This window comes from Puma concolor, chromosome A2, assembly GCF_028749965.1.
Source record: "Puma concolor isolate L17-30 chromosome A2, mPumCon1.1.hap2, whole genome shotgun sequence".
Lineage (NCBI taxonomy): Eukaryota > Metazoa > Chordata > Mammalia > Carnivora > Felidae > Puma > Puma concolor.
The window spans coordinates 53,273,940-53,293,774 of NC_141668.1; the positions used below are offsets into that span (position 1 = coordinate 53,273,940).

At 34.3% G+C, this 19,835-nt stretch overlaps 1 protein-coding gene across 6 annotated transcripts in view; it reads right to left on the reverse strand.

The window, feature by feature from the left end:
- Positions 1 to 19,835, reverse strand: part of PALS2 (protein associated with LIN7 2, MAGUK p55 family member) — a 114,741-nt gene that overhangs the window by 21,323 nt on the left and 73,583 nt on the right. For 5 of the 6 annotated variants that reach the window (XM_086694210.1, XM_086694235.1, XM_086694219.1 and 2 more), the window contains exons 6-10: positions 10,994 to 11,035; positions 9,371 to 9,502; positions 7,712 to 7,811; positions 7,321 to 7,389; positions 5,417 to 5,578 (exon numbers count right to left, since the gene is read on the reverse strand). In XM_086694210.1, the coding sequence (XP_086550336.1) occupies positions 5,417 to 5,578; positions 7,321 to 7,389; positions 7,712 to 7,811; positions 9,371 to 9,502; positions 10,994 to 11,035 (505 nt within the window). The remainder of the gene's footprint in view (positions 1 to 5,416; positions 5,579 to 7,320; positions 7,390 to 7,711; positions 7,812 to 9,370; positions 9,503 to 10,993; positions 11,036 to 19,835) is intronic. The other variant, XM_086694228.1, reaches the window with a different exon arrangement.

Here is a 19,835-nt window from a genome sequence, read left to right on the forward strand (position 1 = left end):
CATGACCAGAACCTAATCACAGGGAAACAATCAGGTGAACTCCTAGTGGGGATCATTTACATTAAATGGATAAAAGACTCCAAATAAAAGGCAGAGGCTGGCAGAATGGATTAAAACAAATAAACAAAACAAAAACCATAATCCAACTATATGCTGTCTCCAAAAGACACACTTTAGATTCAAAGACACAAATAGGTTGAAAGTTAAAAAAAAAAAAAAAAAAAAAAGGAAAAATACCCCATACAAACAATAACACAAATACACCTGGAATGCCTATACATATGCCACACAAAATAAACCTAAAGACAAAGACTGTTACTAGAGACAAAGAAGAACATTTTATAATGATAAAAGTGTGAATCCATCAAAAGAATTTAAAAATTACAAACATATATGCATCTAACAACAGACCTCCCAAAACACATGCTGCAAAAACTGACAGAATTGAAGGGAGAAATACTTAAGTCAATAATATTTGGAGACTTCAACACCACACTTTGAATAATGGATAGAACAAATAGGAAGAAGATCAACAAGGAAATAAAAGGCTTAAATAATACTATAAACCAACTAAACATAACAGACATCTGTAGAACACTCTACCCCAAGATAGCAGAATACACATTGTTCCCAAGAGTACCTGGAACATTCTTCAAAACAGACTGTACCTGAGGTTATAAAGCCAGTCTCAATGAATTTAAAAAAAGTGAAATCATACACTATTTTCTGACCACAATGGCATGAATTGGAATTCAGTAACAGAAGAAATTCAGGAAATTAACAAATACATGGAAATTAAACAATATGCTCCTTAACAACCAATGGGTCAAATAGGAAATCACAAGTGTAAATAGAAAATACTTTGAGATAAGTGAAAACAAAAACACAACACCAAATATTGGGAGATGCAGCAAAGCAGCTGCTTCTAGGAAACTTTACAGCTGCAAATGCCTACTTCAAAAGAGCTCAACCCAATAACCTAAACTCTACCCAAAGAAAATGAAAAAATAGCAAACTAAACCCAAAATAAGAAGGAAAGAATAAGGGCTATAACAAAAATTAATGAAATAGAGGATAGAAAATCAATACAGAAAATCAACAAAAGCAAATGTTGGTTTTATGAAAAGAACACCAAAAGTGATAAGCCTTTAGAAAAACTAAGAAGAGAGAGGAATCAAATTACTGAAATCAGGAATAAAAGAGGGGGTATTACCATGAATGCTGCAGAAATTCTGAAACTGATTAAAAAGAAACATAAAATCTCAGTAGACCTACAACATAGAACAAGACTGAATCAGTAGTCAAAATCTACAAAAATAACCCCAGGATGGCTTCAAGGGTAAAGTCTATGAAACACTTAAACAAGAATTAATATCAATCCCTTACAAACTCTTCCAAAAACAAAAAACAAACAAAAAAAAAAAAACCAGAAGAAAAAGGAACACTTCCCAACTCAGCATAGGAGTCCAGCATTAGCACAATTATCAACATTAGCCAATGTCATGAGAAATGAAATCTAGAGACTAGTACCTCTTATGAATATAGGTGCACAAATACTCAACAAAATACTAGCAAACTGATTCTAGAAGCATATAAAAAGGATTATACACTACAACTAATTGGGATTTACCACAGGAACACAATGTAAAAGACTAAAAAACAAAACTCATATTATTGTCTCACTAAACAAAGAATAAACATTTGGTAAAATCCAGTACTTTCTCATGATAAAAAAAAAATCAATAAACTAGGAATAGAAGAGAATTTCTCCAACCTGAAGAAGGTTATCTACAAAAAACCCAGAGCTAACATCATACTTAGTGATGAAAGAGGTATCCCTCTAAGATCATGAATAAAATAAGGATGTCCATTTTTGCCACCTCTATTCCATATTGCACTGGAGATTCTAATCAGGGCAATTAGACAAGAAAAAAAAATAAATGACAGCCAGTTTAGAGTAATAAGGAACACTATATTTGCAGATGACATAATCTTGTGTATAGAAAATCCTGAGAAATTTGCAAAAAAATAATTATAATAAATGAATTCAGCAAGGTTGAGGGATACAAAACTAATGCACAAAAATCAGCTGCATTTCTATACACTTGTAATAAACAATTTGAAAAGGAAATTAAGAAAATGGCTTTTATTATAGACTCAAAAAGATTAATATACTTAGGAATAATCTGACAAAAGCAGCATAAGACTTGTACACTGAAAATTACTGATATTATTGAAAGAAATTAAAGAAGAATAAACTAAAGTGTTTACAGAGCTATCCCCAGAACGCTGAAGACATTGAGGACTTTGAAGCAAGAAGCTAAAAATTTGAGTTGGGGGTATAATTGTGCATTTGGAGCAGGTTAATCCATATCCTCTCCCTCTTTATCTTGTGAAAGAACACTCTCAGCAGAGGGATATCTGAAAACTCTTCCCTGGAGAAATCTAACAGCTCCCTCCAAAAATATCTTATGCCCACTTTTTGACTCCCCAAACAAAACAGTTGTCTCCTTGCCCATCTCATAAATAAAGCTCAGCCATTTGCCAAGACTTGCTCAAGTATATAGAGCTTCCAATCAGTTTTAACACTTACTTTTAAGTATGGATGTACATCCAAGGATCAGTACCTAAAAGAAAAAATCCTCTAGCATAAAAGGGAAAACACACACAAACATAACACAAGCAGAAAAAGTAACCTGGAGGAAAGCAGAGATAATTTAGCCTATAGAAAAAAAAAAAAACATAAAAAAAGAATACACTATTTACTATTCTTAGAGATACACAAGATAAACAAACAGACAATGCTGTGGAAAAAACAACCACCAAGAAATAGAAAATCCTAAAATGAAAAATATGATTACTTGTGATAAAACACTGAGGGAACAGAACAAAGAACTCACGGTAATCTTTTAAAGAGTAGAATAAAAAGATAAAGGGACAGACAACATGATATAAAAGAGATTGAGAAGATGAATCCAGGATGTTCAACATTCAACTAACAGAAATTCTAGAAAACATGAACAGAGAAAATATGGAGAAATCATCCAAGAAATAATAATTTCCCAGAATTGAGGGACATGAGTCTCTAGTCTGAAGAACCCACTAATCATCAGCACAATGAATAAAAAAAGATGCACACAGGGGCGCCTGTGTGGCTCAGTCGGTTGAGCGTCCGACTTGGGCTCAGGTCATGATCTCGCGGTTCATGAGTTTGAGCTTGGCATCGGGCTCTGTGCTGACAGCTCAGAGCCTGGAGCCTGCTTCGGATTCTGTGTCTCCCTCTCTCTCTGACCCTCCCCTGCTCAACTCTCTCTCTCTCCCTCAAAATAAGTAAACATTTAAAAAAAAATTATAAAAAAAAAAAGATGCACACAAAGGCACAGCATTATTAAATTTCAAAATACTGAAAAACAACAGAATGAAACAAACAAAAGACCCTGAATATCTGTGAAAGAAGAATCAGGTCATGTATGAAAGAACAAGAATTACGATGGCACTGGACTTAATAGAACTGGATTCAAGAGTAATGTCTTTTGAGTTTTATAATCGAAAATTTCTATTCTCAGCTAAACAATCAATAGAGGGCAGAAAATATGTATCTTCAAATACAAAGAGAAATTATACCTCATACACATTTCTTGTGAAGTAACAAGAGGATGTGTTCCAGCAAAACAAGGTTGCTGTCAACCCAGGACAGCAACAAAGGGAAGCTCTCCTGTGTTAACAGTGGGGCAGCCGGAATGGAGAGTGCGTAGTCCTCATTGAAGCAGGAAGACCTATGGTCCTGAGACAGGAAGCTCCAGGAAAATAAACATGACCTACTGGATGAATCTTTGGTTTAAAACAAATTTATACACATACATGCAAAAAAATCAAGGTAAAGACAGGAAGGAAAAAGGAATTCCAGAAACTGTTAGATGGAAGGAGAGAAAATCTGTTCAAGAAAGTAAAATGCAATGAACTGAAACTAGACCTATTTTTATATTGGGAAGAGTCAGCAAGTCAACAGATAAGGCCTACACTGGATAATGCAAGATATTACAGAATGGTGACATTATTAAGAAATGTGGAAGACTAACCAAATAAATAGCAACAAACATGAAAAGCAACTGTTTCCGGTAAGTAGGTTAAAGGTGGAATACAGCAAGACTGGAAGTTAATTTATCTATTACGTATCTTTAAGAACTACTTGATTAAAATACTGTACATGTATTAACTTGACAAAAATGAAAAATAAAACACTTTAAAATACTTAAAATACTTTGGTCACAGCGAAGTTTTTATTTTCTTAACTATTTAACCAGTATTTGTCTGAATTTAGTGATATAAAGTGCTTACAATGGAATCCAAAGCCTTACCCCAAAGGGATTACAAATAGTACACGATTACTCCCCCAACCAATCCCTAAAAGTTTTAGCATTAAGATCACTCACTGAAAATTAAACCTCAAAACATACTAGATGCAAGCAGAGAAACTAGAAAATTCATCGACAAGAGATGGAGTGATATTAGGCTAAGAATTAGCTCAGAACAGCTTAATGGCATTAATATACCTAAAGAAATACTGTTAATCAAAAGGGGGCTTGGTCAGCAAAAGCAGCACAGAAAGGGGAGTTATAGAAGGTGAGGCTGGCTTGTTTCCTGCATTGTTCAGGGGAAAGAGCGTGTAAATTCCCACATGTAAAGGCCTACACACATCCAAAATAAAGACAAATGTATACTAGTTCTTATAATAAGACTATGATATCATCTAACTCCTTAATGTGATTCCATTCTTATGAAGCATACTTCTGACATTATTTAACTTTCCATATAAATATGCAAATAGGGAAAAAATGCAAAGATGATAAAATGAATGTTTGGCTCATTTAATGGTTATACTTCTCCTATCAGTATTTTCATTTTATATGTCAACCTTTATAATCTTAATTAATGCTGCCTGCTCTGAAGATTCTCACTGTTGATGTGCTATCAAAAAATCAGGTTTACAACCTTGAAGGACAGAGCTACAAGAGAAAACGTACAAAATTCACAAAGGAATTGCCACACTGGAAGTGTCTGAGGATCCAGCAGATTTCCCTCTTTTCTTTACGCTAATGTGGGTAAAAAACACAACTTTTCAGATAGACATCAGTGGTACAAGAAAATACAAAGTGAATGCTGATTTTGCCACAACTCCTAGTACTTGCATTTAACTGACATCTCTGGACTCAGGAGCTTGGAGACACAAGGGCTGCAAGGCAGCAAGCCAACATGGCTACAGCATTATTTCAAGACCTCTGTAGAGTCATCGAGTTTTCCAGTATCTTCTATTTGCTTTCATATCAAAAATTATTTAGAAATAAAAAAAATAATAATCTGGCCCACCTACTCTTTGATGCCAATTAAACAGCAAAGAAAAGGGAGAAAAACTTACATGGCACTGTAGTTCCAAATCTAGTGGGATTCAACACTATAAACCTGTTTTTCAAGCTTCTTCGTCCCACACCTTGAGCGCCTATCAATACTAAAGTCTTTCTCTGGAAGGGAGGCATTTTGGCTACTTCCTCATATATCTGGATTTCATGACGATCAAATTCTAAATGTAAAAGGAAATGGAAAATCATCATATTCACTTACCTTTTAGATGGATGAAAAACGTCTGCAATTCTGTTCAATAAGGGCTTTGTTGTCCTGACAAGTATCACTTGAACTGTACTTAGTATAGATTTATTTTTTTATAAATTTGGTAAAGTATAATAAATTATTTTTGATCTTGATTTAAACATCTGTTTTCAACCATTTGCCCTTAAAAATTTGGCTAAGGAAGCTACAAAAATGCCATGTTTTATCTTCACCATATATTCTATCCATTAAAACGTTTCTTATCAATTTGTTATAGAAATAATTCTTTTAATATATACAATCAAACTGCAAATTATCTTTTATAATTTGTTCAGCCAAAAACTATATATCAGATATAAAGGACAGAAGTATAACTAGTGTGACTGCTTAAATAAGCCCCATAGAATGAGTATGGCCTTCCAAAAATATCAAAGAACAAATACCATGTGCTGACTTAGCAAATACTAGTTGGATTAACAAAATGCAGACAAACATATTGATAATTAAACATTAAGATTCTGAATTTATGTACAAAATGAAATTTTGGATCCAAACAATTTTCAGTCAAAATATACTCCAAAATTAAATCTTCGTCAACGAGAAAATTGCAAGTTTTCTATTTTGCAAGAAAGCTTTAAGGACACACATTTAATGAATAATAAAGCCAAAGTGGATTTAAACTAGTATATTACCTGTCATTAGTATTATAACTCTCAATCTGTAGTGATAACACTTCTTCCTTAGGTTATTATCTTAACAGCAACTCTTTATTTGCACAATTTCTCCACCGATTAAACCAATATTGAGAGACTCTCTTTTCCCCTTTTATTATTATTATTATTATTCCCTTTAGAGTGTGCTATTTAGTTTAGTACCAGAAGAGAAGCAGCTCTGATGTCTAGCAAGTACTTTAAAAAATTATCAATTTCTTTCAGAAAGCCTTTTCATTCAAAGAGCTGCATTTCACTCCTATCTGCCTCTATAACTGAAAAGAATAACTATGGTAACTGTGATATTCACGTTTAAGTCTAAAAGATTTAAGAGAGAATCCTACTATATCAGACTAAGATTTGTTTGGTCTACTACTGTTTTCCCAAAAGTATCATGGACAATGCGATGACAGAATAGAGTTGCCCTGAATCATAACTCTTTTAATATCTTCATAAAGGCATTTCTTTAGAAATGACACACAAGGGCACCTGGGTGGCTCAGTTAGTTAAGCATCCGACTTTGGCTCAGGTCATGATCTCACTGTTTGTGGTTCGAGCCCCACATCCAGCTCTGTGCTGACAGCTCGGGAGCCTGGAGCCTGCTTCATATTCTATGTCTTCCTCTCTTTCTCTGCCCCACCCTCCCCCACTGTCAAAAATAAACATTAAAAAAAAAATTAAAAAAAAAGAAAAAAAATGACACATAAATCAGTATCAAAGTTCTTTGAAGAAAGTTTTAATAAGATTGTTCCTTCACTAATATAATCATAAATCCTAACCAATTCATTTTATTGTAAATTATAGAATAAAACGCACTGGTGACATATTGAGATTTAAATAATGTCTCCCTATTATATTGGGCCATGTGTTCAAGTGACAGCCCCTTAAAATTGGGTATTCATCTGAATTAGCTTCTTTTAAAATTATTTATTTAGAGTTTATGCCATATTAATTAATGATATAAAGCTATCTCACTCAGACTTCTCAAAAAGTATTTAAAACATACCTGCATTTCTGGTTGTGAGATACATCATCTTTTTCTTTTTTTTGCTACTTATGGTTCCACAAAAAGGTCCTGAAGGATGACAAGACAAATATAACTTAAACCAGTGTGTTGGAATAGGATAAAACTGCTCTGTGGTATTCTAGAGGTGGGAGTGTTGTGTCCTACACAGCAGAAGGGGGCAGAAGTGAGTTGAGCCACTGAATTCTGATACTATACCGGCAGGTGGCAGAAAGGGATCAAAGAGTTTACTTTTGAGGGCATTAAAATAAAGTACAGGGGCTGGATTATTTTAGATGCATTTTAAATAAATTCATTTGCTGATTCAGAGGAAAGAGGCAAAGAAAGGTAACCACAAAGGACTACTTGTTACACATTGTGTTAAGCTCATCACCTGAATTGTCCCAGTCTCTTCTAACAAATGCCTTTCTCTTCTCTTCCAGGAACTGGCTTGGAATGAGACCAGCACTTCCTCCCTCTTTTACATGGCTAGCCTAGAATCAAATGAATGAATTGTATATTTCAGTGACCAAAATTTGAGACCATATTCTAATAAGTAGGACAATCAATAGTCAGTAACAATATACCACATTTGCTCTTAAAAGCTGACCTTGAGATTTAAATCCATGGCACTGTCAGTAAAGATATTAAAACAAAATGCAAGAAGGGACTGAAATAATGGTGACGGTATGAGAAGAGAGTAAAAGAGGACATTCCCCAAAAGGAGGACTCCTGCAAGAGTTCAATAAAGGAAACAGCTACAGAAAGTTTTTTGATGAGAGTTCTAAAAAATTCAGTGGACACCTCTCAAGATTACAGACTCTGTTTATCTGTTTTTTGGTTCTCTCACCTCACAGTGCGCTTGCACATAATAATGTCTTAATTTAAATTTAAGGACACATTAGTAAGATTGGCTTCATTCTTATTATTCATTCCCCCTTAGAAGTCAATATAACTATTCAGAGTTAATGTGAGTTACTACCATCTCCACTTAGAGTTTAGAGGTGGGTCTTGGGTCCCTTCCTCATATACCTTGCTTTTCAATGAGACAGTTCAAGGAATTTTAAGCTTTCTGATCTGTCAGTTTCTCCAGCTCTGAATACTGTGGTTGTTAGCTGGTGTCAGCAATTACAAAAACAGACTTATTACTCCTGCTAGAGATTTCTGAAAGCTGTATTAGGGGAAAGGAAAAAGAACATGATCACACAGATCTTTAGAAAATGAAGCAGAGGTGGGGTGCCTGCATGGCTCAGTGGGTTAAATGACTGACTCTTGATTTTTCAGCTCAGGTCATGATCTCAGGGTTCGCGAGATTGTTAGATCGAGCCCTGTGTCAGGCTCTGTTCTGAGAGCATGGAGCCTGCTTGGGATTCTCTCTCTCTCTCTCTCTCTCTCTCTCTCTCTCTCTCTCTCTCATTCTCTCCACCCCTCCCCTGTTTGCACATACTCTCTCTCTCAAAACAAATAAACATAAAAAAGAAAAAAAGGAAATGAAGTGGGGAAAATACGGTGATAACACACATCCCTTTCCACATATACAGATTTCAATCCATGACCAACTAACACTGATCATAAAGCAAACCTTCATTTCACAATAACTGAGAACAGGTGGGGAAACAGATTTAAGAGTTTAAGAAACTATGTTTTATTTGCCATGAATGTACATACAGAGAGAGGACATGAGAGAGACGCTACTATACACATAGTATAACACTTCTAGTTAAGACAAGCAAAAACAAACACTGAGAAGGGATGACCCCAATATCATATTTTACTGCAATCATTGATGTGGAAGAACCAACTGTTCTGATCCCTAAACCAATGGAATATCTCCACAGGCTAATTAATTCTGCATTTATTAACAGCTACTCGCAAATTCCCTCTCAATTTGATCTTCTGTCCACAAAATTAGCAGCCATGAAGCAGGAGCTGTTCATGTGGGAAAAATCATTGGAACAAATGCTAATACCTTCTTCCTGAATATTCAGCTATTGGCCAGATCTAAGATTGAAAATAAAAAAGCAATTGAGGAAATTATGAGAAGCATACTAACCTGCCACCAGTTTGGATCTTCTCTGTTTACAATTTGAAGAATTTCTCCTTTTGAAAACTTCAATCCTGCTTCTTTGCAGGGTATCAGGTTATCATTGTATGGATTATAATCAAAATGACATTTCACAAATACCTAAAACACATAGCACAATTTAAGATAGTATAGGTGTATCATTTGTCACTAGATTTTTGAAATCTTTTTCAAATAACTGGGATTTAATTGTAATTGACAATGCATTTAGTACTTCAACTAAGGAACTGGTTTCATTCAGATAGAAATCAATTTCTAGACATTAATACTTAGGTATCAGAAAAGAAAAAAATAAACATTAGTACTACAATTAACATTTTGTTTCTATTTTAACTTCTAATTTTAAATCAACAGAGTTTGACAATCATTTTACTCCACCATTCTTACACTTTCCCTCAATCTTTTCACATGATTTTCTAAATAATGTTGCATAATTTTGAATACAATTAAATGCTACTTTCTGATTAATGTCCAGAAACAATATATGCAGCTGATTTAAGGCATATATTTCAGGTACATTAGGACCTTTTTTTTTTTCTTTTAGGACTGACTTTATGAAAGAGCCCTGAAACCAAAGTTAAACAATGAAAGTGAATGTTGAGTCAGACCTGAAATACAGTTAGTAACTTAAAAAAAAAAAAAAAAAATTAAAAACCAGCTTTCATCACTGGTAATATATAGTTTTTAATCACACAGATTTACACTGGCCAAAACAAGGGTGGAAAATATTTTTTTTTGAAATCATCTTGCTCTAATTTAAATACTTAGCATTAAATTAATTGTAAGAAAAATACTGAAAAAGACTTGAAACTACTTCCCAATTTAAATTCATTGAAATATTCATTGAATATTTCTTTAAAATATATTTTATTAATAAAAGTATGCCAGTTACCACTATTAGTTATTATCTCCAATCAAAGGAATATTTTGCTTATTCACTTGAAATTCTATTAAGCATTTTCAGTATTTGATGGCAATTTCAGAATGATTATATTCTTAAAACTTTTCATGCATATTTATAAAAATTCAAATGTTATTTACTGAAGAAATGACCTGGCATTAATCAGGTAAACTGTAACAAGCAGAAAAGCACAAAATTAGTAAAAATGGCAATGTTATCATACTTTTACAAATGTAACCAAACCAGATATTCAGGTAACACAAGCAGATACATAATATTAGTGGGGTAAAATGCAATGTGATGGATGCATATTAAAATCATTTAGAAGTAACTAAGTCTGGGTACATGTGACAAAATTTTAGTTATTTACAATTAGATGATTTTGAGAGAACGCATTCAGAACATTTTCAATAACTCTGTAAAGTCTAAATATTGTTTAACAACTCAGAAAGCCAATAATTCTTTTGATACACAATTTTAGAAATATTGAAGAAGCAAGCATACAAACAATATTAAGATTGCTAAAATGTGACAACTGGCTAAATTGACAATGGCATGCAGCTCAATGTTTTGGCAATGGAAAAAAAAAAAAAAAGCCCAAAATTTTAAGTTTATTTAATCAAGGTAAATTTAGTTGGCTGATAAGACAGAAAAACTGGAGTACCAGAGAATGTCCTGGAATGACATCATACCTGACGGACGTGTGCTGGATGCCTCTCCATATTGATGCAACTCTAAAAATATATTTTTCATTGCATAAATAAAGCCAGACTTTAAACTAAATTAATTAACAAAACATAAACAAACTACTGGACCATTTTATTACCTCACTCTTTGGTAAAGTAACTACTCCCCTAATTAATTGTCCATAGGGTATAATCCCTGAAAATTATAAATGACAGAAGCAAAAAGATAGAGGCGCTTGAGATGAGGCAGAGCAAAAGGATGGGTATGCAAAGTGTAAAAATACTTGGATACTCTTTATTTCTCAAGAAAGCTACACCAAATGAATAGTAAGAGCATGCTGCCATCTAACTAGGAATTTCATTCTTATCTGTGGGACAACATACATTTTGTAACCATAAATTCAGACTTTCTGAGATAGCCCAAATTTCAAATATCTATTCCCCTATTCCCAAATTGTTCTGGAAATGTCATTATTTGTGGAACAAAACACATCACTCAGATGTAAAAAGGTTTCTAAAAGAGAACAATTCTTATTTTTTCATTTATTAAACTAATTTTAGAACATTACTTTCATGCTCAAAATCTCAGATTAACCTGGTTTTACTTTGAATTTTAAAAATCTATCTGAAAATTAACCCAGGTTTTTATCTAAACATTTTGTAATGACCTTAAAAGTCATCAGAGATTTAACTAGATTTAGTATAATTACATTTTATTAAGTAAACTGTAAAGTGTTTTACTATAGACCATACATTAATGGTTCATTCATTACTAAGTTACTAAACACAACCTACTAAAATATGTGAATCTCATATTCTTATCACTAAAGAAAAAACTGAATGACCAATAATCTAAAGTAGATGAAACAGAGAACAGGAAGTACAAATAGCTTTTAAACACAAGAGAACTGTATTTTAATAACATTTTCTTCCTGTCAGATTAGCAGAAATCCAAACACTTGATAACATTCTGTAGATAGGACTATGGTCCAACAGGCATTTTCCTAACAGGCTGATGGAAGATCTGGTTTAATCCATTGGGAGAACAATTTGACAAAAGCTATCAGAATTACAAATGCAAAAATCCTCTGACCTAGTAATCCACCTCTGGGAATGTATTAAACAGCAATGTTGCTCAGACATATGCAAAATGACCTCCATACAAGACTATTAACTACCAAATTATTCCTAATAGCCAAAGATTAGAAGCAACCTAATTGTTTAACAACAGGTAAGTGGCTAAAACTCTAGAAAGACTAAAAAGCATGGTTTCTTTTTTTAAAAAAAAAAGTGTATTTATTTTGGGGGGGAGGGGAGGACAGTATGAGTAGGGGAGGGGCAGAGAGAGAAGGAGAGAGAGAATCCCAAGCGGTCTGCACTGACAATGCAGGGCTTGACCCCACGAACCATGAGATCATGACCTGAGCTGAAATCAAGAGTCTGATGCTTAACCAATGAAGTCACCCAGGTGCCCCATAATAGCATGGTTTCTTATGGGGAGTAAGGACTAGGTTGACAGTGGATTTTTTGAAAGAGAGATTTCAATTGAATACCTACATATATTTCTTGTATTTTGAAACATGGGAATGATTCACCTATTTAAAAATTAATTTCTTATTGTAATACAAGATAAAAGAGGACTCCCACTTGTGACTAAGATGAAGGAATAAAGGCCCCTCCAGCCTGAAACAACTAAAATATCAGACAAAATTTTACAAACCACTTTTTAATACATCAGACAATGAAGTCAGCAATCCCTAAAAAATGAAAACAAGGTGAACTATTCAGATGCCCTAGCTAACTGCATAAAAAAAAATTTCCACGTTGCAAGTCAGGAAGGAAGAATCTAGGTGGAGCCTGGCAGTCTCCAAGTTGAGGAGATGAGCTGGGTGACCAGGGAGATCGGGTGGCTACAGTGTACAGAACCGAGTAATCAGTGAGGAAAGGGTTGCACAGAGAAAGGACTCAAGAACTGCAAAGTGCTTCCTTCAGTCTTCAGCAGAGCACTGATCTGTGCATGGGTATAAGGGAACTACTCAAATTCACGTAAAGAACCAGCACAATAGGTAGCAATATCAGCAGGTCATACAGGGTCAGGAATAGTTTCTGTTCTCATCAAGGTGAGTGGAAAAGTCTCATAATTCATGAGGCATTGAGTAATCAGAAGGATTATGCCCTAGACTTAATCCTGCTCTGGCTGCACCTAAAGCTTAAAAAGCAAGATCTGAAAGGATTAAACTGCTCTTAAGTAACTTAAATACCCTAGAAGAGTCTAAGAAAAATTCTAAGATACAAAAATATTCAGCATTTAATAAGGTAAAATTTGTGATGTCTGACAGCCAATCAAAAATAACCAGGCATGCAAATAAGCAGGAAAACATAATCTAAAATGTAGAGAAAAATCAATTGATGATACAGAAGAAAAAAGTGATCCATGAATGATAAATATGATAGAATTAGTAGAAAAGGACATTAAAATAGTTATTTTTAACTTTACATATTATATTCTTATGTTCAAGAAACTAGAGGAAGGACTGGGCATGTTGGGTAGAAACATGGCAGATATAAAGACGACTCAATTTAGATTTCTGGAGATGAAACCCCAAATATCTCAGATGAAAAAGTATACCAGAAGTGATTAACAGATTGAAGACATTGAAGAAAACAAGATTAGTAAACTTGAAGGCATAGCAATTAGAAATTAAGATAAAAAAAAACAAAACAGGGAAGAAACAAGACTGAAATAAATGAACAGAGTATCTATCACTGAGCAAGGGGATAACTTCAAGGAGCCTAATATATGTGGAAGTGATGGCATCAAAGGGCAAGAGAAACAGGAATAGAAAAATAAGCTGAAGAGATAATAGTCAAAATATTTCCAAATCTGACGAAAGAAACTGTCTCTTCAACAAATGGAACTGGAAAACTGGGTATCTGTATGCATTTCCCACTTTCATCCAGATCTTACACCATATACAAAAGCTCGTAGAGTAAATGGATCCTAGGACTAGATGTAAAGCATAAAACTATACAACTTTTAGAAAAAATACAGAAGAAAACCTTTATGACCTATGGTTATACAAAAATATTCTACACAGAACAATACAAGCATGATCTATAAAAGAAAACTGGACTTCATCAGAATTGAGAACTGCTACTCTTATATTACACCATTAAGAGAATGAAAAGATAAGCCTTTTCACTGTGAGAAAATCCTTGTAAATCATAATTCAGATAAAATACTTACATTAAAAAAAAACATAAAGAACTCTCAAAACTAAATAAAAAACAACTCGGCAAAAAATGGATGAGATCTGAAAACAACCAAAACAGACATTAAAAAATAAGCACATGAAAAGATGCTCAAAATTAGGTAGTCATTAAGGAAATGCAATCATATTGAGATCCCACTACACACCTATTTGAGTGTCTAAAATTGTAAGGACTGACCACACCAAATGTTGGTGAAGATGTACAGTATGCTGATGAGAATGTATACGGGTGCAACCACTTTTGAAAGTAGTTTGGACACTTCTTTAAAAGTTCAACATGAAAAATAAATAAATAAAAGTTCAACATGGACCTACCATGACCTAATCCTTCAATTCCTAGGTATTCACCCAAGGAAATTACATGTAAATGTCCACAGCATCTTTTATTTATAATAGCCTCGAACTGGAAACAATTAAAGTGTTCATCAGCCAGTTAATGGATAAACTGGTATAGCCAAGCAATGGAATACCACTCATCAACAGAAAGGAATCACCTGCTAATACACATAAAAAGATTGATGAATCCCAAAAGAATTATGTGAAAGACGACATATTTTAAAAAAACACAGCAAATAAAAGATTCATGTTCATGCTTTCATTTATATAAAAATAAGGAAAAAGTAAACTAAGCTATAGAAACAGAACGCAAAGCAGTGCTTGCCTGGAATGCAGGGGAGGAGGGAAGGATTATAAATGGATACAAAGAAACTTCTGGACATAATAGATATTAACATATATATATGTTGTCTTGATTGTGTTAATGGTTTCACAGGTATGTATGTGTCTACATTTATCAAACTGTACACTAAATATATGCTATTTATAGAAGCTTTATCTCAAAGATATTTTTTAAAAGTTTATTTATTTTGAGAGATAGATGAGAGTTGCGTGAGCAAGGAAGGGGCAGAGAGAGAGAGAGAGAGAGAGAGAGAGACACAGACAGACAGACAGACAGACAAACCCAAGCAGGCTTCACGCTCAGCATGGAGTTTGACATGGGGCTTGGTCTCCCAACTGTGAGGTCATGATCTGAGCCAATATCAAGAGTCAGACACTTAACCAACAGAGCCGCCCAGGCGCACCTCAAAGATATTTTTTAAAAGGAAAGATAAAAACTGTAAAAGTATGGGGCACCTGGGTTGCTCAGTCAGGTAAGTATTTGACTCTTGGTTTTGGCTCAGGTCATGATCTCACAATCTGTGAGCTCGAGGGTTGTGTCAGGCTCTGCACTGATGGTGTGACACCTGCTTGGGGTTCTCTCTTCCTCTCTTTCTGTCCCTCCACCCCCTAAAAAATAAACATTTTTTTAAAAACTGTAAAAGTACTGAAAAAATAAGATATCGCACAGGATTATGCTGTGCCTATGCAAATGACAATAATTAACAGGAGAAAATAAATGTATGAAATGGCTGGAGAAACAGCTCTACCATGACTCTTATGTTAAGCCAGAAGGTGGCTGGTAATTTGTTTGGGAATATGTTGTCTGAACATAGAGCAAGAGTTTCTCACACACCCTCAGTCTCAACACATATTTTCAGGTCCATATGAATTTGCCATCAGAATGAGTTACAAGGTGGTGAATGCAGCAATCATAGTTGCTATGAAGTTCACTATGACAATATCAGGATGATTAACGATGTTATTTTTCTAAAGATTTTCCAAGTACATGACCTCATCTTATTCAGTTACATGATGCCACACGCATATTTTGAAACGAGCAGGGAGGCTGGAATATATGTTTGGTTACAAAAGCTTTGAGGGACAATTCACACTCTTATTTGGTAAATATCCATTTGTGGGCCACACACTTAAGCTTCCGTCAAAAAATTTATTTAAAACAATCTATTAAACTACACTGTTCAGGTTAATTATTCTTAATTTACATCACACTTGATTCACTGGTTCACGCAAAACCTACTTTTGGTTATTTTATTTCTTTTAATAATGTGAAAAATAGCCTTAACTTATACTCAAAACAGAGGCTACAACCCTAAGTGGGGCTCCTGCTCTCATTCCATCCATTTGATCACTTTGGCTTGCCAGCTAGGGTAACCCTTATCCTGAATCTTGTGCTCATTAACACCTTGCTTTCCTTTTGTATAGTTTTATTGTACATATATAGGCGTTCCTTAAACTATGCAGCTATTTTAAACATAAAAAATAGCATCACACTATAGCATAAAATCTTTTGATATTTCCAGGCTTGTTAAGATGTTCCCAGCCGTACATACATATGAATTGCTCTAGGAATTCATTTTGATATATGTGAACACTCAACTCTGATAATGCTGAACTTTCCCCTACCCAGTGTGCTTATACCAATTTACACTGCCACTAGCAGTGTAGAAGAGATACTGTAGAATCACATGTATGTTCTTGCCAACTGAATGGTATAAAATGGTATTTTACACTGTGATTTTTAGTATCTCTTCATATGTTCACCGATAGATACTGTGTCCTTTTACTTGATTTGTGTATGTAAATTGACAGGAACACAACTTGATACATTATCCACATTTAATAACCAGTTTCATCCACTGAATAGTCTCTCCTCACTGAAAGATACATCATCAAAGTAGTACATGTGTTACCTCTCTTTCTGAACTCTTTATTCCAGTGATCATTCTATCTGTTCCTATGCCAATAATACAATGGTACTTAATTTCTACATATGAGTAATGCTACACTCCTGCTTTTCTGCCTCAAAAGTGTCTTGACTATTCATCTTATTAAATACCAAGAACAAGCTTATTGGAATTTGTATTGAATTTCACTGAATCTAAAAGATTTTGAGAAAAACTGCTATGTTCACAATACTGTATTCCTGCCCATGAACAGGATATATTTATTTAGGATGATATAATAATTCGTCACAATTTGTGTGTGTGTGTGTGTGTGTAGGGGCCTTGAATATTTTTGTTAGATTTATTCCTAGACATAAATGTGACATTCTCTGACTCTGCTGTAAACGATGTTTGTCTTAGTTACATTTCTTGATGTTTGTTGATGACATACAGAAATAGAGGTGACTTTTGTATATTAATCTTCTTTTCAAATATTTTGCTAAACTCTTATTTCTAATAATTTATAGTCTTGGGGTGTTCTTTGCAAAAAAAAAATCATGCTACTTAAAAATATGAAGTTTTGGGGCGCCTGGGTGGCGCAGTCGGTTAAGCGTCCGACTTCAGCCAGGTCACGATCTCGCGCTCCGTGAGTTCGAGCCCCGCGTCGGGCTCTGCGCTGATGGCTCAGAGCCTGGAGCCTGTTTCCAATTCTGTGTCTCCCTCTCTCTCTGCCCCTCCCCCGTTCATGCTCTGTCTCTCTCTGTCCCAAAATAAATAAATGTTGAAAAAAAAATATGAAGTTTTATTTTCTCCTTTCCAAATTTCTTGCTTCTATAATTTGTCTTTTTGTGCTTATGAAACTCTCAATAAAATATTAAATAGAAGTAGTGTTAGTGAACATCCTTCTCCTAGTTCTTACTTTTTTAACTAGGTAAAGACTTTATTAATCATTCTTTTAAACTTCATATTCTGGCTTCTTTGACTTAACTAACTACAAACAAATAATGGCGTATAAGCAATAATTAAAAAGCAGAATTTAAAATACTATAGGTTTCTATACTTCAACATTATATATATTCATCCTAAACACAAAATTTTAAAGCAGTCAAAATTATTGAAGCTTTATTATTTTTTTACACAAATTTAGTCAATTGTTTGCCTAATTACTGGAAGCCTCATCAAAATCCTGAACAAGATCACCCTTCTCCCCAATAGCAAGTGGTGCTTTTCCATCCAGCCACTGCGGTGTCCTTAAGCTTTGCAATACCACACTGGTCTAAGAAGCTGGGTGGCATTTCTGTCAGCTGCTATGTCTTGACACGGCTGGTAATGGTAAAAATGTTTGCTTCTAGAAATGTCTGAACATTAGGATTATTAAAGTAGATAACCATTCCCTAGTCTGCAAATATACTTACCTCCTTAATATCAGAGATACTGTTTATTCTTAGTTTCTTTAAGAAGAACTGAAAAATGATATCACTTATTATAACAGATATTTGTTATGTCATCTGTTACTCTGTATACCATCTCAGGGCAGTTCTTTTTTACCACTGCATAATAATGTCTGATGTCTGCAAGCTTCTCTTAGTTTATGATAGGTTCTTACATCTTGTTGGAGTAGAAATGAGGCTTTGTGGGGGAATGGGGTTGCACCCAAATGGTCTTAGGCAGACCAGCTGAGATTTCAGTTCCTGATATTAAAGAGAATGATTCTAATATTTACCTATCCAGAATAGTATTTTATCTAGTGTATTTTAAAAATTAAGATTAAGGAACTTCCCTTTTGTTCTCAATTTACTTATCCTTTTAAAAAACATCATGAATATGTATTAAATTTTATCAAATTCTGCACTGAGGTTTTTCTCTTTAAATCTGCTAATGTGGTTACACATATTGATTTCCAGTATGAAACCATCCTACCACACATGGGACAAATCCAACTTGGACATATCCTGTTATCTTTTTATACATCATGAAATTTCATTTGCTAATATTTTGTTGAAAAATTTTACATGCATATCCTTGAGTGAAATGGAACCATAATTTATTTTCTTATATTTTTGGTACCTAGCTCATGGTGGCCTCAAAGATGAATAAGAGAATTCCTATCAGTTTGGCTTTAATGAACAAATGGAATTATGAACAGCCTTTCGGAACAAACCCATTTTACATAAGTCGAAGAACTTCAGAATTAGCTACAACTTCTAATTCACCTTGGTCTCAAATTTAAAATTATAGATCCTCAGGCCTAATGAAAAATTTTGGATTTTTAATAAGCACCTCAAATGATTCTGATAAAAATGATCTACTGCTCATGCTTTGAAACACACCACCAGGGAGAGGGAGCTCCTGGCTTCCCTTTGCTGTCACAGCAGTTCAGAGGAAGAGTTAAGATAGGCCCACCAAGACTACATGATGAAGCTTCTATTGAAAGAGTTGAAGAGGCTAAATTCTCTTGCCTCTCCATAACTTTTCTTAGGAAAGATGACCATGGTTTGCTCAGGAGAGGCACTGGTAATGCCTTTTGTTCCAACATAATTAGTAATCATTTCCTTACTCACTTTAAACATGTTTTATTTAGCTCTCCTTTGGAAGCCTTCATATTATAGTCTCTTTTCTTTTTTATCCTAGGATAGGCCCAAGAACTGCCTCAGGCTTGGATGACCTCTCCTAACCCATTAAATCTTTTCTCCCAGTTCTAAAGGCTAGTAAAAGAGTTTGAGAAAGCATGGGATGGGGATAAATTTATGCCTAAGACGGGACTAAATATACTGGCACTTCACACTATTCAGATCAGTTCACAAGGTGCAGAATCTACAAAGGAATTTGAGCCAAAGTGCTAACATGTAACAATATTATAAACATTTATCTTGCCTGTAAAAATCCAGGACAGCCTTGGTAAACTGGGAAGATTCCTGGTTTAATTTAAACCACAGGGAGGGAAAGATAATATTCCTATCACAACACAATAAAAATAATAAATAAATCTTAGATTCTACTTTTCCATACTAC